At 37.1% G+C, this 26,049-nt stretch overlaps 1 protein-coding gene across 33 annotated transcripts in view; it reads left to right on the forward strand.

Moving 5' to 3' along the window:
- Positions 1–26,049, forward strand: part of LOC137635945 (uncharacterized) — a 152,020-nt gene that overhangs the window by 106,019 nt on the left and 19,952 nt on the right. For 3 of the 33 annotated variants that reach the window (XR_011042833.1, XM_068368409.1, XM_068368408.1), the window contains exons 2-3: positions 6,553–6,711; positions 15,049–15,197. The exons of 19 other annotated variants lie outside the window; for them this stretch is intronic. Coding sequence is in view for 3 of the 14 variants with exons in the window: in XM_068368409.1 (XP_068224510.1) it covers positions 6,553–6,711; positions 15,049–15,197 (308 nt within the window). In the remaining 11 variants the exon portion in view is untranslated. Of the gene's footprint in view, positions 1–2,448; positions 2,513–6,552; positions 6,712–12,741; positions 12,876–13,655; positions 13,748–15,048; positions 15,198–18,556; positions 18,718–21,089; positions 21,826–26,049 lie in introns of those variants that run through there. 11 more of the 33 variants (XR_011042848.1, XR_011042852.1, XR_011042834.1 and 8 more) reach the window with 11 other exon arrangements.

Below are 26,049 nucleotides of genomic sequence, written 5' to 3' on the forward strand. Positions count from 1 at the left end.
TTTCTTCAATTTATAACAGATTTTTTTTACTCTTGGAGCCATAATATGCCAGAACTCAGCTAAAGAAAGAACATGGATACACATTATTCCTTTCCTGTACTAACTGACTGGATATCTGGCTGTATAACATTCCCATATTCACATACAAATACACAATAAAAATACACATTCACATGTAGGCTACACACAAGAACAAAGGCATATTCTGATTTAATGCATACATTATTATTATTATTATTATTATTATTATTATTATTATTATTATTATTATTATTACTTGCTAGGCTACAACCCTAGTTGGAAAAGCAATATGCTATAAGCCCAAGGTCTCCAACAGGGAAAAATAGCCCAGTGAGGAAAGGAATTAAGGAAATAAATAAATGATATGAGAAATAATGAACAACTAAAATAAAATTATCCACGAAAAGTCATATATACTTCTGGATCATGAAACTAATAATATATACAAACTTTCTTCACTTTACAGTCAAACTTAAGCTTCTAACTAATGCAATAGCTATGGTAAGCAGCTCTTCTAGGAGAAGGACACTTCAAAATCTAATCATTGTTCTCTAGTCTTGTGTAGTGCCATAGCCTCTGTACCATGGTCTTCCATTGTCTTGGATTAGAGTTCTCTTGCTTGAAGGTACACTTGGGCACACTATTCTATCTTATTTCTCTTCCTCTTGTTTTGTTATTAAAGTTTTTATAGTTTATATAGGAGATATTTATTTCAATGTTACTGTTCTTGAAATATTCTATTTTTCCTTGTTTCCTTTCCTCACTGGGCTATTTTCTCTGTTGGAGCCCTTAGGCCTATAGCATTCTACTTTACCTACTTGGGGTGTAGCTTAGCCAGTAATAATAATAATAATAATAATAATAATAATAATAATATCCTTCCAAGTGATATTCACATATCCTCCATCCTTCCTTGACCTCTTCCACTCAATTCTTCTCCTCCTGCCTGTACCACAATCTCAGCTTCTCCATATTTTAATAATGATTTCCCAACTCTCAATCATTTTCTAAGTAGAAACGATAAAAACAGACATAAATACAACTATATAAGGAGATTTTAGACAATTATTAAAATTATTACTTGCTAAGCTACAATCCTAGTTGGAAAAGCAATATGCTATAAGCCCAGGGGCACCAACAGGGAAAATAGCCAAGTGAGAACAGGAAGCAAAGAAAATTAAAATATTTTAAGATCAGTAACATTAAAATAAATATTTCTCATATTAACTATAAAATAGGAAGAAAAATAAGATAGAATAGTGTGTCTGAGTGTACCCTCAAGCAAGATAACTCTACCCCAAGACAGTGGAAGATCATGGTACAAAGGCTATGACACTACCCAAGACTAGAAAACAATGGTTTGATTTCGAAGTTCCTTCTCCTAGAAGAGCTCCTAAAACATCCCTTCTACCCTTACCAAGGACAATTACAGTACAGTAGTTAAGCCCTTGAGTGGAGAAGAATTGTTTGGTAATCTCGGTGTTGTCAGTGTATGAGGACAGAGGAGAATTTGTAAAGAATAGGTCAGACTTTTCAGAACATGTGTAGGTAAAGAAAAAGTTAGCCATAACCAGAGAGAGAGAGAGAGAGAGAGAGAGAGAGAGAGAGAGAGAGAGAGAGAGAGAGAGAGATCCTGTCAAAGGACCCAATAACTCTCTATCGATAGTATCTCAAAGAGTGGCTGGTGCCCTGGTCAACCTACACACTCTCTCTCTCTCTCTCTCTCTCTCTCTCTCTCTCTCTCTCTCTCTCTCTGGCCTGTGAGAGATAAAGATTATCTTTTTCGTGAAATACAAAGAGCAAAATATTGTAGGTCACTGAAATTTTGGTTTGATAGTTACTTAGGTTTTCAGATTTATTTATTAATTCAAATTCCTTCATTAAAACATTTTGGTAAAGAATGCTGTTAGACAATAGATATGGTTTGATATCAATTTCAGTACTTTATTTATATTATAAAATATTATATTTATTAATTATATTGCATCAAAAGTAATAAAAATAATGAAATTTTAAGTTTACCAGATCGTAATATTCTTTAAAACTGAAGTGAACGATTCCCTCATATAGAGTATGAAAATGGAAACCACTTAACTAATAGACTGAGATAAATTTCGACAAATCTCTGTTAATATAATTACAAACCTAACAAAAAATCAATAAAATAAATCTATTTAATTTTTTTAATTGTATGGTTTTTGTATTTCACATAAATAGCATTTTTATTCAATAAAAAACGAATAAATTTAATTGCGAATTCTGCAGACAAGGTAAATTATTCTTATAGAAACTAACAGAAAATACTTATAATAAATGTATTTATTATATATTATTAAAAAATAATTGTATTTTATCTAAATAGAATTTATATTAAAAAAATTATAAATTAATTGAATTCCGAATGCTTCTTGTTGACGAGAGTTGGAAGTTAACATGTGACCAATGGCGTCTTGAAGAGTTTGTTTTGACCAAGATATCTATTCTTTTTTCGGTAAGTACACGTTAAATAATATATATTTTCACGTAAATTGAAATTTAAGAAAGTTATTGTTCATATAGAGTAGGCTGGCTTTGTATATCCCTTAATATATCCCTTAATTTAGGCTAGACTGAGGTTAATTAATGATGTGGTTTTGACCGGTTTCCTGAATCTCATGGTTACGAGATATCGTAAGTATATTCGAGAAACTCGGGTGAACGGTGTATATATTACTGTAAGTATTAAATAACTTTGCTAAATTATAGGTTATTATTGTACTAATTAGTTGATAAATATGTTGATTTGATTTCTACCTTAGACTATAACCGATACCTTAGGCTAGGCAAAGCTGACTGTGGGCTTAACTACCTTGCATTACCCTAGTGTAAGCTTAAATTTCGGTGCCTTTGTACATCAGCGGCCAGTTCCTCCTTCGTGCAAGGAAAAAGGGAATTTTCTTGTCATTTTCTAACCGAATATTACAATTTTTATATATAAAACTGGGGAATGTCTAGTTTTTGGGGACAGGGTGATATCTTTCTTATTACTAGCCAAATCGTTTTTTCATTATGGGGAAGATGTTCTTTACAATGATCCAACATACCATAATATTATGTTAATCATATTTTATCATTTTGAATAATATAATTTACCTTTACCACAGCAATATTTTCTAAGTTCAGCACGGTCCGAACGCAAGTCACGGGTACAGTAGCTCCGGTATTTTTGTAGTGAATTACGTGGAAATGTAACCTAGGAAAAAAACTACTGTTTCTTATAGAAAAATATTACGATCTCTTCAAAAATGACACTCGTTTCCGTCGCAATGAAACCGCAGCTCCTGCTTAGTTTCCAACTTTCCCGATAGATAGAGCCCGTGTCATACCAGTTTAAGAAGCGTTCGTTTTTACAATTTAATACTGTCCCGTCAATCTACATATTAACCGCTTTGTTAAGTTTGTCGTTTTTAGGGACACGTCATTTATAGTGATATTTGATACTATTATGTTAACCCTTTTACCCCCACTATAAGGTTAAATTTCGAGCACATTTTGCTAAATGTTTTAAAATTGCTCTAACAAGCTTAATTTTTGTCCTAGAAAGGTCAGGTTGGTCTCATTCTTTTGGAAAATGCCTGAAGTTTCTCGTAAAATTATAAAAAAAAAATGTAAAAATATGTAATTATCATTGTTTTGCAAGAACGTACCGGTACGCCCTTGGGGGGGTGAAAGGGATAATTATCATGAAATGTTAGGTTAGGGAAAGGTAGTTACAATGCGTCGTCCGCTGAAGCCACGGCCAATTTACTCGATCGTAAAATTTCCCGCAAGCATTATTGGGGTGAATGTACCTTGTTGGAACAAGTGTTAAAATATTTTTCCTTTACAAAATATGATCGATTACCTAGGAGTGAAACGGGTCGCGGATCAAACTCGATGTAAGCCTAAATTACGGCAGTGTAAGGTTAACCCTTTTACCCTCGGGCTATTTGGAAATTTCCAACCCTTAACCCCCAAGGGGTTATTTTTATCCCATCACATTTTGCAGTATACTTTTTTTAAATTGCTCTAACATGCTTAATTTTTGTCATAGAGAGGTCAGGTTGGTCTAATTCTCTTGGAAAATGCCTGAATTTTCTCAAAAAATTATCAAAAATATGAAAAAAAAAATTTTATAGCATTTTTTTGCTAGGACGTACCGGTACGTCCATGGGGGTAAAGGGATGGCTTTTGTGAAACGTACCAGTACGTCCTTTGGGGGTAAAAGGGTTAAGTAGGTAAGGACATGGCTGAGTTTAGGTTAGGCAGGCAGGTGTCCTTGTGTAGAGGTGGAAAAATATTTCGATAGAGCCATTACCACTTACCAGTACATAGGAGCTTGGTATTTTCCTATTTTCGCGAGCGAAGTGAATACACGGCAGAGAAAAATCCATTAAATTTCGGTAACATTTCGATAGTCGAATGGTCTTTGGTCAGCCGCGCGCTCGCTTCGCTCCAGAAAGATAAAAAACATCGAGCTCCTACATACTGCCAAGCAGTAGTGGCTGGGTGGGACTCAACCGATGTATTACCCATGGTTTTTGCAGTACAGCGGCCCTGTCTTACGAGAGTACATATGAGGCATATCTTAAACTACATTGACTTTTGCAGTCCCAGACAGTGGGGGGGGGGGGGTACCAGTTTCTGTATTTGCCTCTAAAGACTTAATCCCAGGATTTTCCATATCGCTGTTGGATGTCGCTTGGAATAATTTGCTTCCAGCCGGTAAATTTTTAGCTGAACCTGATTCGGTCAAGAACAGCTGGGAAATTGAAGTTCAAGGGATGATAAACGTTGACGTAATGCCGTTTTTCCCACAGATTTTGGTTAGTGTCGTGTACGCGTGGCTCGGCACAGAAGGTGCCTTCGGTTAATGTGCCATTTAGAGATGCAATTCATTTCTTGGATGCTAATTAGGTTATTTCTGTATTGAAGTGCATTTTAGGCTGTAGCACAAACCTGACTAAAATGCACTTCAATACAGAAATAACCTAATTACCATCCAAGAAATGAATTACATCTCCAAATGGCACATTAACCGAAGGCACCTTCTGTGCCGAGCCACGCGTACACGACACTAACCAAAATCTGTGGGAAAAACGGCATTACGTCAACGTTTATCATCCCTTGAACTTCAATTTCCCAGCTGTTCTTGACCGAATCAGGTTCAGCTAAAAAATTACCGGCTGGAAGCAAATTATTCCAAGCGACATCCAACAGCGATATGGAAAAACCTGGGATTAAGTCTTAAGAGGCAAATACAGGAACTGGTACCCCCCTACTGTCTGGGACTGCAACAGTCAATGTAGTTTAATATATGCCTCATATGAACTGAGAATATTAAATTTTTTGTATACAAAACTGGTTATAACAATAAAAAAATGATAGAAAACTAGTTATTTTACTGAAATAACCAGAGTCAAAATACTCCCTTTGGGCATCCCCCAATGGACGTACTGGTACGTCTCACAAAACTCGTCCCTTTACCCCCATGGACGCACCGGTACGTCCTTGCAAAAAACTGCTATTTACATTTTCTTTTGCATATTTTTGATAACTTTATGAGAAACTTCAGGCATTTGCCTGCCTAACCTAACCTAGACCTCTCTTTGACAAAAATTAAGGCTGTTAGAGCAATTTAAAACAAAATATTATTGAATGATAGAAATGGCTGCATTGTATGTTTATTACTACAGTTTAGCGTGTTTATGAAAGAAAAGGTGTCTTTTTGTAAGACTTGGAACGGATTAGGCTATTTACATGTAAAACGCGACTCAGGATACGAAAAAAATCAGCGTACGAAACCGTGTCCTGAACGGATTACTTTCGTATCCTGAGGCATCACTCTATATCAAGAGTAAAACAACCAAAGATAAAGAAGGGTAAAATATTTGCGTATTAAATAATTGTAAAACCATCTCGGTCATCCACCAAGTCTTATTAGATTTTGACATCATATTATTATTAGCTAAGCTACAACTCTAGTTGGAAAAGCAAGATGCTATAAGTCCTAGGGCTCCAACAGTGAAAAATAGCCCAGTGAGGAAAGGAAATGAAATCAACAAAATGAGAAATAATTAACAATTAATAAAATATTTTCAAATCAGTAACATCAAAACATTTCATATAAAAACTATAAAAAGACTAGTGTCAGCCTGTTCAACATAAAATCATTTGCTACAAGTTTGAACTTTTGAAGTTCTATATTGGCCGGCCCTCATTGATAACTCTACAGGAGAGACGAACATATGATTTCATTTTCTTTCTCGTCTATCTCAAAGGGGGGACACAGATGGTCCCATGAATAGTGAAATAAAATCTTGCATCTGAGATAAGGTTATTCATTATTAAACAGTATAGTGTATCTGTTGTTTGTGGTCTCGTTTTCATTCAGTAATAAATATTTTTCCTGTGTAAATTGCTAGTGTATTATATTTACAATATATTGTTAATTGTACTCCATCTATTAGTTTTGATTTATGCATGATTTTAATCATATTTGTCATTCATCAGAGGCAACCATGTCAGTGGACGGATTCTTCGCAATTGGGCCAGCTTTGCCTTTCGGAACGTAGAAAAATGCAATGGACACAAGCACTTCGGTGGTTGGCCTGGAGGTCCCCTTGGTATGACGTTACCTACTCTCATGATCACCATCCAGTCATAAAATTGGTAAGTTTCTGCCTACTGCGCATTTGCTCAGGGTCTTGAGTCACCGATGTAAGGTCTTCTGTACTTGCGACTTGCAATCTTCAACCGTCGTGAAGAGGGCCCACGAGTAAACGAAAAACACTCAAGGTTTTTTCAGGTTTCCTACTGCCTCAGTTATGTTACTTTGATTTATAGCTTTCATGGTTTTTAATACCCGGCACTATGTTGTTAACAAGATGCCTTGTGGAATACAGTATAGCACTAAATCGTTAGTTTATGTAATAGAAGCCGACGTAAAATTACGGATAACAAAGTAACCTAGATTTTCAAGGCTGACTGACGTCAAGCAGAGCATTCCTCTTGGCTACCAATTTAAACTTTTTACCAAATCATATTTGTTCTGCCACTAAATACAAACTCTTTTTGGTATTAATAGGGATTATACTTTCGCCATAAGACTTTCATTGAGATGTAACTACCCTACTTCTATTTAAGGGGGGGAGGTACCCCACTCACACACGTGCGCGCACACACCTATGTTGTCTCGTCACTTTCTACTTTTGGCTCGGTGAGAGTAGACGTTCGCCTCTCTCTTGTTCTTGTTGTTGGGCGGAGGGATTCGCCTTTCCATCGGCACCTCCTTGGTTTTCTTCTTTATTCTAATTCTTTTATTTTCTTCTCTTTTTCCACATTTGATAGATATATTCTTTTCTTTTCTCTATTCCTTCTTTCTTAAACTGCACGTTTCCTATTATCATCTTCTTTTCTTCTTCGTACGGCTGTTGCAATTCCGCTATTTTTCTTCTTTCGTCGCAGAGGTCTGGACACTCAAGAATGAAGTGGGCGAGGTCTTCATTTACTGCCCCACATAGTTTGCATTCTACCTTACCTCCTGCTTCATGTCTTTTCCTATCGTTTAATTTCCAACAGTTGGCCCTAGCTCTATACATAATAATAGAAGTAGGTTTGTTGTCCTAAAACATTTCTTCTCCTATTTGCCCCTTTTCTTGTTCGTATATTTCTAAACTATTTTTCTCTTTTATCTCATCCCTCCACTTTTTACCATCTACTTCTCTAATTTTGGCCTAAAGCTCTTCTCTTCCCATTCTCCTAAAGGTTCTATCGTTCATTTCCAAATCTTTAATCCATTTCCTAGTCTCTTTCATCCACCTGTTATTTTCATTTTCTTTCATTTCTTCCAGAATTGTCTTCAGCAAATCATTTCTCCCCTCATCTATCCCTTTCACAAACCTTAGCCTTCCTCCTGCTATCCTAGTTTTCATTTCGGACATTCCTATCTCTCCCCGTAGTGTTGCCACTGCTGCATATGATGGTGCTCCCAAAATTTTTCTTCCTACTCCGTTTTCAATCTGCTGTAATCGTTTTATTTCACTTTCTGTTATGTTCATTACTGCCGTGCCATACAGTATTCCGGGTAAGGCTACATTTTTCCAATATGTTTTTCCTATCAGTATTTTGTGGCAGCTTTTCGCAATAATTGAGTAGGTTAGGTTTGCTAGCTTCTCTGCCTTTTCCATCATTTTCTATGTTTGTTTTTAAACATTTCTTTTCCCTTCTATCTCTATTCCTAAGTATTTTCTGTTATCTGTTACTTTAATACCCTCTATTTCTTCAGGTTTTTCTTTCATATTATATATGATTATATGACTTATTTTTGTTTATTTCTAGCCCACATTCTCTACATATTTCTACTAGTATTTTTATGTTTGCTTCTGCATCTACTATATCTTTTGCTACAATTAGACCGTCATCTGCAAAGAACAATGCCCTAATCTTTATTATCTCGTTTTCAAAGCCTTTTTTTTCTAATTCATTTATTATTTTATATGTAATTAGTTTAAATAGAGTAGTTGACCCCGTACATCCTTGTTTTATCCCACTCGTTACTTCAAATTCTTTATCTAATTCATATCCTATGTTTATTTTGGTTTTATCTCCTTCGTAGATTTCTTCCAATGTATCTATTACATTTGGGTGTATTCTATATTTCATAATTTCTATTATTTTTTCCCTCTTTATTGAGTCATATGCTTTCTTGAAATCTATTGAAATTCCTATTAAACTTTCCTTCCTTTTGTAGCTTTTTTCTACGCAGTTTTGTAAAATAAATATGTTGTCTTCTAAACAGTATTGTAAAATAAATATTTTATCTTCTACTCTTCTTCCTTTTGTGAACCCGGCTTGCGTTTCTTTCATCTCCATATTTCTCTTAAGGTGTTCTTCTATTTCATCTTTCATGAGGGCCATAAATATTTTGTATGAGGCATTTGTAAGGGCAATTGGTTTTAGATCTTTTACTGTGGGTTTCTTTACCTTTTGTATCATTTTTGTTTTAGACTTTTTCCACTTCGGGATTGTTCTTCTCCTCCGTTTCCTTTTGAAGGCACTTTGTAATGATTTCCAAACATTTGCTGTCATTAGCTATAGTTTTATATAATTCTGGTTTCAGTTCATCTGGACCTGCGGCCTTTTTATTTTTCATTTTTCTTAAAATTTTCTTAACTTTCTCCTCTGTTAACTTGGGAATATTCATTGGTGTTATTTTTCTTGTTATTGGTGATATCATATCCATGTGCTCTCTTATTTCTATGGGGAACGAGTATCCTAATGAATTTTCTTCTTTTTCTATTTCCTTTAATTTTTCTATATAACTTTGTCTTTCTTCACTATTCCATACCTCTTTCTTTTTATTTCCGTGCATTTTATAAATGTTTACCCCCCAGAACCTATCTATTTGTTCCTCTGCTACGTCTTTGGATAGTTTTTCTCCATTTTTGTCATATTGTATTCTTCCTTTTCCTTTTTCCCTTTTAGTTTGTCAATATTTTTGAATATCTTGTTCCTATCCTTCCTTCCTTCATTAGCCTTCTGTTCATTTTCCCACATTGCTTCCTTTATCATAACCTGCGTTCTCTCTTTTTGTTGTTTATACAGCAGAAACGCTCTCTTTTCCTTTCTTCACCTGTCAGGTATCGCTTTTCTCTTAAGTTTTTTTCTCTTTTTTATTTCCTCTCTGATTTTATTTGTCATCCACTCTGGTTCTATCTTTGCTTTCTCTTCTCCAGTTGTTCTCCGTCTGTACTTTGCTTGTAGCTTTCTTTTTGCTGCCTCTTCTACAACTTCATCAAATTCATCCATCCTTGTGATTTCTCTGCTCTCTAGATTATATTTTAATTCTTCCCAGTATTCCCTAAGACTTTCTTCGTCTGTTTTGTAATACATACTTTCTTTCCAAAATCCTTTTTTGTAGTTTTCTATCGTCGCTTTTACGCTGACCTCTACCTCAATCAGATTATGGTCGGATATATCTACTTTATCTTTTTCTTCTTCTATGTTCATCTCATTGAAGTATTCATACATTTCTTTATTTACCAACACCAAGTCTATGGCACTTCTTTGATCACCTCTCTCCCATGTATATGTTCCTTTGCATTTCTCATCTACATTTAATAATATAAGGTTTTTATTGTTTATTACCTCGAGTATTTTCTTTCCGTTTTCATTCTCCTCTTGGTCTCCCAAGAAGCCTAGATGACCATTAAAATCTCCCATTATAATTAGTGCTTCATCTTCCTCTACTTCCTCTATTTTTTTCTCTAGCTCTGTTCGTATCACTACGTTTCTCTCTTTACCTTCCCTATCCCCGCCACAATCCATATATACTACAATAAGTCTCGCTTTCTTTTTAAGGATATTCCCTTTTACATCCAATATATCTAAGTTCTTCGAATTAACTTTTTCCATTTCTATATCCTTGTCGTGTTTGTATATCACCATTAACCCCCCTCCTTTTTTGATCTTTAAAGTCCCTCATATTCTCCTTCTTAATTGTACCATCACTTATATTAATCTTATCTATTTTTTGTTGTGTTTCAGTTAACACTGCTATGTTGATATCAAAGCTATCGTTTAGGAGAGACTCCATTTCCATGTATTTTTGCTTTGTTAAGCCTTGTATATTTATCATTTTGAAACTAATTCTCTTATTCTTTTCCGTTGGTCTGTCGCGTGATCCGTATTCATTCCTTTTTCTGTTCCCCTTTTGCATTTCTTGTGGTCCTATCTCTACCTCCTTTCTCTCGCCCCCTGTTCTCTGCGGAGTTTCCCGTTTTTTATCATCCAGCCATTCTCTCCATTATTTTGTTTTTCTTTGAGCTCTTCCCTAAGTTTTGACATAGCCTCTCTTTCCTTTTTCGTCATGTCCTTTTGTTATACCTACTCTTTTTTTCAAAGGATTTTGTTCATGTTTTAGTTTCTTAGCACTTTTTAGGATTTTCCACTTCATTTCTTCATTTTTAAATCTAATAAGCACTGGCCTAGGTCGTCCTCCCTCATTTCGCTTCCCTAGCCTTATTACCTGTTCCATCTCTATCTGCTCTAGCTCTAAACTATTTCTGAAAATATCCTGACACCAATTAGTATCCTCTTTTTTCTTTCCTCTTGCTTCCTCCCTTTCATTTTCTGGTACATTATACATATACCAAAGGCACTACCCCCAATTTTGTGGGGTAGCCGACATCAACAATGAAACAAAACAAAAAGGGGACCTCTACTCTCTACATTCCTCCAGCCTAACCAGGGACTCAGCCAAGCTCAGCTGGTACATTATACAGCACTAAATTGCACACTCTCCTTCTTTTTTCCTCCTCTTCTTCTAGTTCCTGCAATACTTTTAATTTAACTACTTCTACCTGATTTTGCCCTACATCTCCAAATTCATTCTGGCTCAACCTGTTACTTACTGTACTTACGACCTCGTCCATTATTTCATTCTTCACCTTCCTCAGCACCTCTTCGACAATCTCTGCTCTCATTTTTGACCATTTTTCTTCTATTTCTCTCAGCTTTTCGTTCAACATTTTATTTCTTTCTTCTAGATCTTTCATTTTATTTTTACTGCACTTTAATTCTTGTTTGCAATTGTTACACATCCACATTAGTTCTTCGTGCTCTCTAAGAGCCCTATATGTAGCTCTGGATATTTTCTGGCACATGGCGTGGTACCACTTATCGCATTCGTCACATATCAGTCCCTCTTCGTTTTTTCTGCAGTCACTGCATATATCCTTACTTTGTTGCGAACTCATTATTCTTTTTTTACTGGTTTTTCTTGCTTAGGGGGATTTTCTAATCACTTCACTTTTTCGTTTCACTACAGCTCCGCCACGTTGTTCGGCGACTTCAACCTTTGTTTTATATCATTTTATATCTTTTAACCCTTTTACCCCCAGGGTATTTGGAAATTTCTAACTCTTAACCCCAAGGGGTAATTTTTTTTCCAGCACATTTTGCAGTATATTTTTTTAAAATTGCTCTAACAGCCTTAATTTTTGTCATAGAGAGGTCAGGTTGGTCTCATTCTCTTGGAAAATGCCTGAATTTTTTCAAAAAATTATCAAAAATATGAAAAAAAAAAATTATAGCATTTTTTCGCATGGACGTACCGGTACGTCCATGGGGGTAAAGGGATGGCTTTTGTGAAACGTACCAGTACGTCCTTTGGGGGTAAAAGGGTTAAAGTGTCTGATAAGGTTTGTTGAAATTCTGGTTTCCTTTTGGACATACCTCGCAGTCAATCCCTTGATAAGTACCAAAATTACAGACGCTATTGCATTTATGAATCAATGTTTCCAATTTTTTTTCTTGACCAGGTGGACATGAGTCTTTTTATAGTTTATATATGACATATCTGTTTTGACGTTGTTACTTTTTTTTTAGATTGATTTATTGTTAATTTATTCTCTTCATTTATTTATATCCTTATTTCCTTTCCTCACTGGGCTATTTTTCCCTGTTGGAGCCCCTGGGCTTATAGCACTTTGCTTTTCCAACTAGGGTTGTAGCTTGGACAGTAATAATAATAATAATAATAAGGATTCTGTTGTTAATACAGTAATTAAGTTGCAAACATTCATGAAGACTTGTCAAGTCAAGAATACCAATAACTGCCACAGGACAAAATTTCATTGAAATGTCAATTTCTGTAGTGTCACATAAGTGTCTTTCAAGTAACAGATCATTGTTTTACAGACTCATTTGTAAGTTCCTGGCCTAGGAGATGGGTAGAGATAGCAGACCAGTACGCTGTCGAAGAAATTCAGCCTGCGGAAATCTGAGAGATATTGAATTACGTCATGGAAATCAGATGCTGAGAGTACAGAAAGGTAACAATTCTCTCAATCATTATTATGTAATGGTATGTAATATAAGTGTTATCCAAGTAACCCTTTTACCCCCAGGCTCTTTGGAAATTTTCAACCCTTAACCCCCAAGGGGTTATTTTTTTCCCCATTACATTTTGCAGTATATATTTTTTTAATTGCCCTAACAGCCTTAATTTTTGTCATAGAGAGGTCAGGTTGGTCTCATTCTCTTGGAAAATACCTGATTTTTTTCAAGAAATTATCAAAAATATGAAAAAAAAAAAATTTTTATAGCATTTTTTTGCAAGGACGTACCGGTACATCCATGGGGGTAAAGGGACGAGTTTTGTGAAACGTACCAGTACGTCCTTTGGGGGTAAAAGGGTTAATGAATAACACACACACACTACTGGTGTCAAATTTCATTGAAGATAAATCATATTTACTTTGTCATATTTTATTTTTTCTTGAATAGTGATACCTTTTTTTATTGGTTTTCTCACTTGTAGATTTTTACGACCTTCTCTTTTATAAAGAGGTTACTCAAATAGACTTGTTGGATAGTAATATTTTTTTTAGAAATTAATCCATTTCCTCGGTGAATGAGAGTTATCATTTTATCTCATCATAAGCCATAGTAAAGTGTTCCAAACTTTCAATAATTTCAAGTTATTGTTTTACAGTAATAAATAAATGTTTTAGAAAGGAATCCTCTGGTTATGGAACTTAAGGATATTACTATTTTATTACTGGAAGCATTTTAATGTGTATAAGATTTTTATTATGAAGAATTAATTTTAGCTGGAGGTGGCAGGTAGCAGCTGTACGTGACCACAGCTTACCAAATGATGAAATGTCTTCAGAAGAGCCAACAACCATTGGGAATGAAGACTCTAGAAAATGTGAGTGTACTATTATTTGAAGTGTTATTATATCTATATTACTGTATAGTAGATGTAGGATGTTTTTGGTAGCTGATCCTAAGATAGATTCCTCTAGAACTCCCACTTAATCTTCACTTTATTGGCATTGCCAGTGTCACTATCAAGACAACTGACATCATGGAGTGCATTGTCCAGATTCATTACTCCCCAATGGGGCCAGAGAACTAGCAGCACATTCTTTCCCTCTCTTATAGTTTCCTTCTGGCTTTTGTGGTAGTCACCAGTTCCAATATTTTATTTTTAAGGGCATTTCTGTCTATAGGTAATTTGTAGGAGTGCACAGCTTATGCAGCAAAGGTCATACATACATATACCAAGGCACTTCCCCCAATTTTGGAGGTAGCCGACATCAAACAAATGAAACAAAAAAGGGGACGTCTCCTCTCTCTGTTCTTCCCAGCCTGACAAGGGACTCAACCGAGTTCGGCTGGTACTGCCAGGGGTGCCACAGCCCACCCTCCCACATTATCCACCACAGATGAAGCTTCATAATGCTGAATCCCCTACTGCTGCTACCTCCAGGGTCATCCAAGGCACCGGAGGAAGCAGCAGGGCCTACCGGAACTGTGTCACAATCGCGTGACGCAGTTCCGGTAGGCCCTGCTGCTTCCTCCGGTGCCTTGGATGACCGTGGAGGTAGCAGCAGTAGGGGATTCAGCATTATGAAGCTTCATCTGTGGTGGATAATGTGGGAGGGTGGGCTGTGCTATCCTAGCAGTACCAGCCGAATTCGGTTGAGTCCCTTGTCAGGCTGGGAGGAACATAGAGAGGAGACGTGCCCTTTTTTGTTTCATTTGTTTGATGTCGGCTACCCCCAAAATTGGGGGAAGTGCCTTGGTATATGTATGTAAGAAGAATATACTGTATCTTGTTGGGAATGCTTGTCATAATGTTCTTTTTATTTATTTTTTCATATTCTATATTCAAGTTTTTAATGGAGATCCATTGCTACTGTCTTCCTTTGAACCATTGCCTGTTTCTTCTCCTTGAATTGTTAGCCTTTTTACTGATTTTTTTTTTTACTTTAAGCTACAGTATAGATTTAATCTCTATCACGCCGATTAATTTTGTTAGATCATTTAAATTCCTTCTAGGATTGTTTTATAAAAATGTGAATATCATGAACATTTCATAATATCGATAACATTACGCATGAAAGGTTAGTGTTGAAATGTATATAACCTAAATTCTTGGTTTAATAACATTTCCTTAATATATGAATAGGTATGAATCTATTTTTTTTCTTGCAGCAATCAAGGCATGACTCTGGTAGCTCCATGAAAGGTGCTGTCAGCGTAAGCGTCGCATTACGGGGTGAGATAAGTGGCACGGAGTACATCCATATCTTCAAAGCCTTGGCTGTGTCCCTTTCTGTAACTAAAGGAAACCTTCAAAGAGGGTAAGTATGTTATTAGTATTATTATGGTTGGAAAATTTCTGCTTTTCTTTGACTATTTATGCGAATTAATTTTGGTATGTGGTTATGCTTATTGGAATATCAATTTTGAGTAATAGGTTTTACGAAGGTGAATAGTTTTTATATCTCTGAACCTCCTCTAGTGGTTATATTGCTTATTCTCCAGCAACTTGGTTTATTGACATATACCTCTAAAAATAATAAAGAAAATATCCTATTTTCTTTCCTTGCAGTAGACACATGCCTCTTGTAAAGTAATCAGATACACTAGCAGTTAACCCTTTTACCCCCAGGCTATTTGGAAATTTCCAACCCTTAACACCCAGGGGTTATTTTTTTCCCAGCACATTTTGCAGTATATTTTTTTTAAATTGCTCTAACAGCCTTAATTTTTGTCATAGAGAGGTCAGGTTGGTCTCATTCTCTTGGAAAATGCCTGAATTTTCTCAGAAAATTATCAAAAATATGAAAAAAAAATTTTATAGCATTTTTTTTCAAGGACGTACCGGTACGTCCATGGGGGTAAAGGGATGGGTTTTGTGAAACGTACCAGTACATCCTTTGGGGGTAAAAGCACTTGCACCTCCTTGTTATTTCAGTTTCTGTCACATTGGTTCCAGATAGTGATGAAGTTTTATTGCATTTTAAGTTGTATACCACTGGATTTGTTAAAAATTACTGCACAGGAATAGTCTTGCGATTTAAATTACCGCTGTGAGGAGTGAGATAACGTCACCGTCCCTCACAGGGAAAGTATGTTTCAAGTTTGAGTTCTTTGTAGTTCAGGGGGAAGACCAGAGAAGATTAGGCTAGTTGTTTATAGCAGGGAGGGCGACAAGTAAAGCTCACCAACACCATTCTTTAACCCTTTTACCCCAAAAGGACGTACTGGTACGTTTCACAAAAGCCATCCCTTTACCCCCATGGACGTACTGGTACGTCCTTGAGAAAAAATGCTATAAAATTTTTTTTTTTCATATTTTTGATATTTTGTTGAGAAAATTCAGACATTTTCCAAGTGAATGAGACCAACCTGACCTCTCTATGACAAAAATTAAGGCTGTTAGAGCAATTTGAAAAAAATATACTGCAAAATGTGCTGGGAAAAAAATAACCTCTTGGGGGTTAAGGGTTGGAAATTTCCAAATAGCCTGGGGGTAAAAGGGTTAATACACATTTAACCAGCCAGGTTTTGATAGTGATGTCTTTTACCTTCCAGTTTTTTTTTCAATATCAAATAATTTTGCATTCAACACACATTTCATGCTTTTTATCAATTAATGTAGTTGTCTTGCTTTCTCCCTAAATATTTTACATCTTAGTTTTTGCCTTATTATTGAATTTTGCCTTTTTCTGGCATGTTTCATCGGTAATTCCTTAAGATTTATTAATCTTAAAAATAAAAAAAAGATATTTAGTATTTAATTTGGACAATTCTATCCTGTTCGTAATACTAGGCAGGCAGTTAATTCTAATAGCCAGGCCTTCTCCATCACGAGGCTCAATACTACGCAGTACTCTAGAAGTTTTATTCCAGCTGTGACCAAGTTGTGGAATGATCTTCCTAATCGGGTGGTTGAATCAGTAGAACTTCAAAAGTTCAAAGTTGGAGCAAATGCTTTTTTGTTGACCAGGCGGACATGAGTCTTTTTATAGTTTATGACAGATTTGTTTTTGATGTTGTTAATAGTTTATATATGACGTCTGTTTTGACGTTGTTACTTATTTTAGAATGATTTATTGTTAATTTGTTCTCTTCATTTATTTATTTCCTTATTTCCTTTCCTCACTGGGCTGTTTTTCCCTGTTGGAGCCCCTGGGCTTATAGCATCTTGCTTTTCCAACTAGGGTTGTAGCTTTGATAGTAATAATAATAATAATAATATATTGGTGAGAGGCAAGAGAGCGTGCTAGAAATAGGAATGAATGGCGAGCGATTGTGATGCAGTTCCGGTAGGCCCTGCTGCTTCCTCCGGTGCCTTGGATGACCGCGGAGGTAGCAGCAGTAGGGGATTCAGCGTTATGAAGCTTCATCTGTGGTGGATAACGGGGGAGGGTGGGCTGTGGCACCCCTAGCAGTACCAGCTGAATTCGGTTGAGTCCCTTGTAAGGCTGAGAGGAACGTATAGAGGAGAGGTCCCCTTTTCTGTCTCATTTGTTTGATGTTGGCTACCCCCCAAAGTAGGTTTGCCCCAGACCTCTGTTGTCTATGACATAAAAGCCTCTGTTTCGTTATTACAGTATATATTTTTTGGATTATTAATTGATACTGTACATTGTTATTACAATGTCCCCTTGCAAATTTCCCTTTTTTTTAATTTCCGCAATAGATTAATATGATTATTGTCATGTACTAAATAAATCAAAATTTCTTGACTGTAAAATGATAAATCTAATTTAACTCTATAACTCTATAACCTTACAATATACTAAATATAAAACCTATGAGGAAAAAGAAGTTTGAATTACTCACTGACTAAAACAGTCTAAAGCAGCACTACAGGATTTTAAAGATATGAAAATCAAAATTAGAAACATATTGGTAAATAACATCATATGTCATAGCTCTTCTCTCATGTCTATTTTAGACATTCCTATTTCTAGCACACTCTCTTGCCTCTCACCAATATACAAAGAACAAATTAAATACTTAATGAAATATCTTTTATTTTTAATATTAACCCTTTTACCCCCGGGGTATTTGGAAATTTCCAACCCTTAACCCCCAGGGGGTTATTTTTTTCCCAGCACATTTTGCAGTATATTTTTCTAAAATTGCTCTAACAGCCTTAATTTTGGTCATAGAGAGGTCAGGTTGGTCTCATTCTCTTGGAAAATGCCTGAATTTTCTCAAAAAATTATCAAAAAATATGAAAAAGCATTTTTTTGCAAGGACGTACCGGTACGTCCATTGGGGTAAAGGGATGGCTTTTGTGAAACGTACCAGTACGTCCTTTGGCGGTAAAAGGGTTAATGAATCTTAGGGCATTACTGATGAAACATTGCCAGAAAAAGGCAAAATTCAATATGGCAAAAACTAGAAAGTAAAATCTTTAGGGAGAAAGCAAGACAACTACCTTAATTGATAAAAAGGAAGAAATGTGTATTGAAAGCAAACTTATTCTATCTTGAAAAAAACTGGAATGTAAAAGACAATGAAATCTATAGATTCCAAAAGGCTGAAGCAAAGGCCTCAGGTTTGCAAGAAGTAACTCATACCTGTACTACTACTTTTGCTTCAAGAACTTCACAGTTGGCAAAAGTAGTAACAATCACAGAATTAAAATTTTTTTTTTTCAATACTGTAATGTTAGTCCTCTAATTGTTATATACCTTTATAGGAGCTGCTCCAAGCATGGAGAGAGAAATGTTTAGTGTCCTGAACAAAGAAGTAAGATTCAATGAACATTTGTCGACCGAACCAACGTATCTGATGAAGAACGTCTTGTTTAGGATAATACTTCTCGAGATCTTTTTCACCGAGCCTTATTTTGCTGTGAAGGTAAGAATATATGTTATACTATACTACATACATATACCAAGGCACTTCCCCCAATTTTGGGGGGGTAGCCGACATCAAACAAATGAAACAGAAAAGGGGACCTCTCCTCTCTATGTTCCTCCCAGCCTGACAAGGGACTCGACCGAGTTCGGCTGGTACTGCTAGGGTGTCACAGCCCACCCTCCCCCGTTATCCACCACAGATGAAGCTACATAATGTTGAATCCCCTACAGCTGCTACCTCCGTGGTCATCCAAGGCACCGGAGGAAGCAGCAGGCCTACCGGAACTGCGTCATAATAGCTCGCCATTCATTCCTATTTCTAGCACGCTCTCTTGCCTCTCTCACATCTATCCTCCTATCACTGGGAGCTTCCTTCACTCCATCCATCCACCCATAACAGTTTTAGATAATCCAAAATCAAATTCAAATCTGGATGGCTTTCAAATTTCTCTTCTGTATGACTAGAAATAACTCATACTCTAGAATCTACAAAGGAGAGTATCCTGAGAAAACTTCTTATTTCATTAGGAAGTGAACCAGCTTGCAAACCCAGAATAGAGAAAAAGTTTTCATGTGAACATTTAGTCAGTTTCTTATTGCCTTGAGTTATCTTCAGCACATCATTCCCTTTGCTGAAAATATTTAACTTCTTTTCTTTGTTCTGATCTTCGATTACGTATAACATAAAAAAGAATTGGTTTTGTGTTGTAAATATACATGGTCTTCTATATTTTCATAGCTTATAGTATATAAATTCAACTGGGATACTTTCCAACACGTGAGAAATAATACGATAATGTACTGCGTACCTTTTGTACAGTACATGTTGATGCCATTTTACATAGCGGGCACAGTAGTTTTAGCCTGATGGGAGAACTGAAGTGAGATACAATGATATAGGTTTTGGAGAGAAAAAAAAAGCCAGTCTTTATGTAGTAAATGGTCAGAAGGGTTTTGGACCATATTGGACAGTCAACAGATACCATTTCCCCTAAGTAATTTTTTTTCTAAAAGTGAACTGTATTTATTTTTTAATGATTGTCACATAATACTTTTCCAAACTTTATATATACATATACCAAGGCACTTCCCCCAATTTTGGGGGTTAGCTGACATCAACAAATGAAACAAAACAAAAAAGGGGATCTCTGCGCTCTACGTTCCTCCAGCCTAACAAGGGACTATATCGAGTTTGGCTGGTACTGCTAGGGTGCTACAGCCCACCCTCCCACATTATCCACCACAGATGAAGCTTCATAATGCTGAATCCCCTACTGCTGCTACCTCCGCGGTCATCTAAGGCATCGGAGGCAGCAGGAGGGCCTACCGGAACTGCGTCACAATCGCTCGCCATTCATTCCTATTTCTAGCACGCTCTCTTGCCTCTCTCACATCTATCCTCCTATCACCCAGAGCTTTCTTCACACCATCCATCCACCCAAACCTTGGCCTCCCTCTTGTACTTCTCCCATCAACTCTATAGTACTGTAAAAATATATTGGAAGCCGTTAGCAACCCATTGATTGATAGCAAATAGCAATATAATTTTTTAACTCCCGTTCATTGGTGAAATAGTTCTTTGAACAATAGGTTCAGAGATGAAAGTAAAAATTTTATGTTCCGAAGGGAAAGGTGTATTAGTCCTTACTAGATTAGCTTAGTATAATTGGACTTATTTTTCTATTTCAGTTTCCTAGTCCAGGGTTTAGATATTAAGTGATATGCATAAATCCCAGGTATGATTTGTTTTTTCACAAAAATTAAAAGACTCCATATGTTTTTAAGGTCATCTTGTTGCCCAATAGCCTTGTCGTGGGTACCCCTCTCCCGTGCAGGACTCGCCAATCAGAGTACAGGTACTGTAGGTTCTTGCAAAATCCTTCAACTCCAAATGCATTGAATTTGGCCCTTCCGGAAGGCCCTGCTGCTTCCTCCGGTGCCTTGGATGACCGCGGATGTAGCAGCAGTAGGGGATTCAGCGTTATGAAGCTTCATCTGTGGTGGATAACGGGGTAGGGTGGGCTCTAGCACCCCTAGCAGTACCAGCCGAATTCGGTTGAGTCCCTTGTTAGGCTAGGAGGAACGTAGAGAGGAGAGGTCCCCTTTTCTATTTCATTTGTTTGATGTTGGCTACCCCCCAAAATTGGGGGAAGTGTCTTGATGTATGTATGTATGACTTTACGTCTCTTCCCTTCAATCTTTTCTTTTATTGACTGTGTCTACTCTTAATTTTATTCTCTCATATTTAACTCTAATTAAAAGATAGATTCTTTAGGTAAGCCTAGTGAAAGTCTAGAAAAATGATAACTTAATCATTACATTAAATTTTTTAACAGAAATTTTATTAATCTGCTTGTCTTTTTATCACAGGTTTATGTTCTAGAAACGTAGGTCGACTGAGGGTGTGTCGGGGGGGATCTCGTTGAGCATTGCTGCAGTGTATAGCGAGAAACACGTTGGGGCCAGAACACAGCCCTGCTTCCATCAAATGAAACTGAGGCAGATCTTGAAAATCCCCTGGGAGAGCCACACCTCCAACATAGAAGTCTTAGAACGTGCCTCGCTGACCAGCGTGGAGGCCACCATCATCCGCCACTGCCTCCGCTGGATAGGACACGTGCAGAGGATGGATCCATCTAGGCTCCCAAAGAAAATATTCTACGGAGAACTGACCCAGGGCACCAGACCACGAGGAGCCCCGAAAATGCGCTATAAAGATCAACTAAAGCGCACCCTGGCTCTAACTGACATCGATCCTTCTTCATGGGAAGAAACAGCCAGGGACAGGAAAACCTGGAGGAGTACAGTACACCATGGCACCGTGGACTTTGCGGAGAGGAGGAGACAAAATGAGGAGGCTAGGAGGAGAAGAAGGAGAGAGCGATTAGAACAGCCCCGCCCACCACCTACCCTCCCTTGTGAACACTCCGCAACTCTTCCACCACAGACTATGACTTAACAGCCACATCAGACATAAGCACCCACCCCATAGATAGGAGGCTGATGGCTAACGACAGAACCCAATACTCGGACATGAGTGGGTGCCGACGATGTTCTAGAATCAAGAAAGTTACATGGAAGAAAACTCATCACTTTGTCCTCTCAGGTATGATTGAATTTATTTGGTTTGATTTAATTTTGTTTACATAATTTCCAGTCAATTCTTAGAGGAATTGTTTTATTTTGTTTTCCCTTTTATTTATTATGTACTTAACGAACAACAGAAGTCTCAAGTAACAATGCAAGAATAGATATTCACTCAATATACAGTACACTGTACACTGTAAATACATTTTTGTAGTTAGTATGGTGTCCTGGCAAAATCTTAGAACTAATTTAGCTTGCAGATCTTCATGTTAGTATTAATCAGAAGTTTTATATGAAATCATGTAGACTAAAAGTTTATTCAAGAGGTTTCACCCCATTTCAATAGATTAATACTTATCGGAAAGATGTAATGCAATTTATGTTTCTTGAAAATTAGTCTCTCAAAATATTCACTTATATAGTTAATCTATATAACTTGGGTAAGCCTTAATGAGGTATGGAAAATTTGATTTTTAGCAACTTTCTAAAAATAATTAAAATGGAGACTTGAAATCTAAATTGTTTGCAAACAACTGTCCTGTGCTTTTGTATTTAAATGTTCAGGAGTAGTTTTTCTAGTAATAAACATTTGCATCGTATACATACATACATATACCAAAGGCTCTTCCCCCAATTTTGGGGGGTAGCCGACATCAACAATGAAACAAAACAAAAAAGGGGACCTCTACTCTCTACGTTCCTCCAGCCTAACCAGGGACGCAGCCGAGTTCAGCTGGTACTGCTAGGGTGCCTCAGCCCAACCTCCCACATTATCCACCACAGATGAAGCTTCATAATGCTGAATCCCCTACTTCTGCTACCTCCGCGGTCATCTAAGGCACCGGAGGAAGCAGCAGGGCCTACCGGAAAATACTAGGTGGTTTTAACTCTACATCCGTAATAATAAGCTTGTGTAAAAATTTGAATCGTGTTGTCCTTGTACAGTAGTTGTATTGTACCTTTATTTTGAAATGTTCTGTAATACTGTAACTAATGCATTTGTATTTTTAAAGCTAATACCCTCTTGCCCCTCTCGGTGTTGTTTTCTCTACTGTAATTGGAGAAAGAGAGTTGATAAAAGCATTAGTAGCAAGTGGGTGAAGACGGTGCTGTAGTTGTGGTTTGCTTTTGTACAATGTCCATGAAGTTTTTTTGACTTACTTGATTTTACAGATTTTTTTCTGCATGCCATTGTAGACATTGGGGAAGGTGGATGATGTTTTGCTCAATTTTCATTTCCGTTAATTGTTTACCTACACACAAAGATTAGTGTCATCCTAAATGAGTTTCTTTGGAATTTTATTTTGTGGGCTTCTGGTGATTTATTCATATTTCTTTTTATTTACTTGGAAATATACATATTTTAGTATATTTTACTGTATTAAGGTATGAAATATAATATAGGGATTAGGTACTTCATGATTTTATGGTTAACTGATTATATTTTTTGAATGGGCTTCATTTTTTACACTGATGCTACTTTGTTATGAAACGCTGGCTTTTGCTGCATTATGGTTATTGGAAAAGTAATGAATCATATATAATGTAATTAATTCTTAAATGAACAACAATCCAAGATCTTATAGCATCTTGCTTTTCAAACTAAGGTTGTTGCTTAGCTTATGATGATAATTAACCCTTTAACCCCCAAAGGACGTACTGGTACGTTTCACAAAACACATCCCTTTACCCCCATGGACGTACCGGTACGTCCTTGTAAAAAAATGCTATTTACATTTTTTTTTTTGATAATTTTTTGAAAAATTTCAGGCATTTTCCAAGAGAATGAGACCAACCTGACCTCTCTATGACAAAAATTAAGGCTGTTAGAGCAATTTGAAAAAAAAATACTGCAAAATGTGCTTGAATAGAAAATAACCCCTGGAGCTAGGGTTGGAAAATTCCAAATAGCCTGGGGGTAAAAGGGTTAAGAGCTTTTTCTTCTGAATTTTTCCTTTAAATGGTTTGTTAACTTTGTGTATTACATAGTACGAGGAATACCACAAGACATGATGTGTTATTAGAGTTACCATTTCCTTTACTGTGGGAATGCATTTGAAGTGTTGTAGAAAGAACAAAGTACTCTACAGAATTTTTATTTATATAGTGGGGCTGAAAGTTTTAGAATATACAAGTCAAGTTCTGGATTTGAAATATAATCTTAAATCTGCAGATATTTTCAGGAAGAGGGTGAAATTTTAAATATTAAGCAAACGTGTTATGTATTATTTTGAAATGATAGAAAAATACACACACTATTCATATGTCCTGAGGAGGGTCTGCTTTTTTATTGGATTCCTCCATGCCCCGCCTTTTGAGCAATTTTCGTCTCGCCAAGTTGCATCATCTTGCCTAGCTGACTCATCTCGCCAGGTTGACTAATGTCGTCTAGCGGAAGTGCCTCATCCATTCCTGCTGTAGCTGTGCGTGATCTTCCACAATCACCCGTCGGTTCGTTCTTGCTATCACCCACGAACGGCAGTCGGCTCTCTTCCAGGTTTCTGGTGTCCCAACAACTGCTTCCAGCACCTGACGTTTTCATTTACTCATAATCGCTCGCACTTCAAAACCTTCGAGGTAACACAGACCAGCTCGTTTCCGGCCTCTGCTCAGTTCTAATCTTCTGCCTCTGCTGGCAACTCATCAAAACTTCTTTTAGTAACTACTAGTCAGTGTCACACTACCCAGCTTGCTACTTTTTTTTCCTAGGTAAAGTTGCTCTCTGCCTATGATGAATTGCCCTTCCGGCTTGCGGGTAGGTTCGTTAACGGCCACCGGAGAATCTCTTAAGCCTTGTCCTTTGGTGCGTTTTTTCCGACTTTGTTCAACGGAGAACTTGGGTGGTGTCGCAGAACTCTACGAGCTGCAGTCCTCACTTCAAGCAAGCATGCTGCTCTTCCAAGCAAGACTCCCCTCTGTTCATCAGTGTCTCCTCATCTAGACAACACAGATCGGCATTCTTCAGTCTCTTCGAGTTGCGCTACTTTAGTAGTGCTTCGCTTGACCTGCAGTTGAGGGAGTTACGCATACACTCCCTTCTTGGAACCTAACCCAGCTCTCTCCATCGATGGGCAGGGTATAGCACAAGTGTCAACATTGGCACTTAATACCTTGCTCACCACTTAAAACCTGTCTCACACAAGTACTGTACAGTAATTTTTGGGTCCCAATGTTTTCATCTTCTTTAAGCTTCGAACAACCCGCTTCTACGATTGGCAGTCTTCTTCATCTGCTCTCCAGTCCTTGTCAGCGTTCATGAACGTTTTCTTCGCACCATGACCACTACTATTACCACTTCTTCTAATACTAGTGCGTTGACATGCCGTGTACCTCTTCCTCACCCTACTTCTTTCCTTGCCTCACTGTATGCTGTATGGTTACCTTACAAGCCGACATATTCATTGATAAGATTTTTGTTAGTTGTGCATGCGCTCTCACCTATAAGCCACCTCCTGGCAGGTAGAACATATTTTTACAAAGTGGTTGCCACCACAGATGTCTTCCAACCACTCTCCTCTGCCACCTTTCTCCAGTGATTCAGACCGAATCTTGTGAGCATAATTCTTTGGTGTTATATGCTTCTCTTCTCTCCACAAGTTTGAAAACTTGTCGGATAACTATCACTTTTTTTTGGGCCGATTCCTTGGATCTCTTCGCCCTTCACACCTGCATCGGGAGACAACCCTGCAGGGTTATTTCTTTTTCATTTCCTTTGTTCTAGGGCAGTGAATTCAGCTTGTGCATAGATTATGGCTATATAAACTTGGATTCAAGGCTTCCTCTCGGTCCCCATCTGCCTATACCCCTCAGGGCTTGTACAAGCAACGTCAGCTCTCCAGCCAAAGGAGCCTCCTCCAAAGATGCTTATATGACTAACCCATAGCCTGACCTTGATCTTGTTCGTCAATCCACTGACAGTGTCGCTCTCCCTTAGCCTGAGTTCACCCATCGGCCAATGTGCTTATATAGGGATAACTCCTTTCTCGTCGTTGAGTTAGGTTTGCCCCGTAGTGGGTAATCCCCTCTTATCTTATTCTATCGTATTTCTCTTCCTCTTGTTTTGTTAAAGTTTTTATAGTTTATGTAGGAGATGTTTATTCTAATGGTGCTTTTCTTGAAATATTTTATTTTTCCTCGTTTCCTTTCCTCTGGGCTATTTTCCCTGTTGGAGCCCCTGGGCTTATAGCATACTGCCTTTCCAAATAGGGTTGTAGCTCATCAATTAATAATGATAATAATGATA

Source organism: Palaemon carinicauda, unplaced genomic scaffold, assembly GCF_036898095.1.
Source record: "Palaemon carinicauda isolate YSFRI2023 unplaced genomic scaffold, ASM3689809v2 scaffold20, whole genome shotgun sequence".
Taxonomy (NCBI): Eukaryota; Metazoa; Arthropoda; class Malacostraca; order Decapoda; family Palaemonidae; genus Palaemon; species Palaemon carinicauda.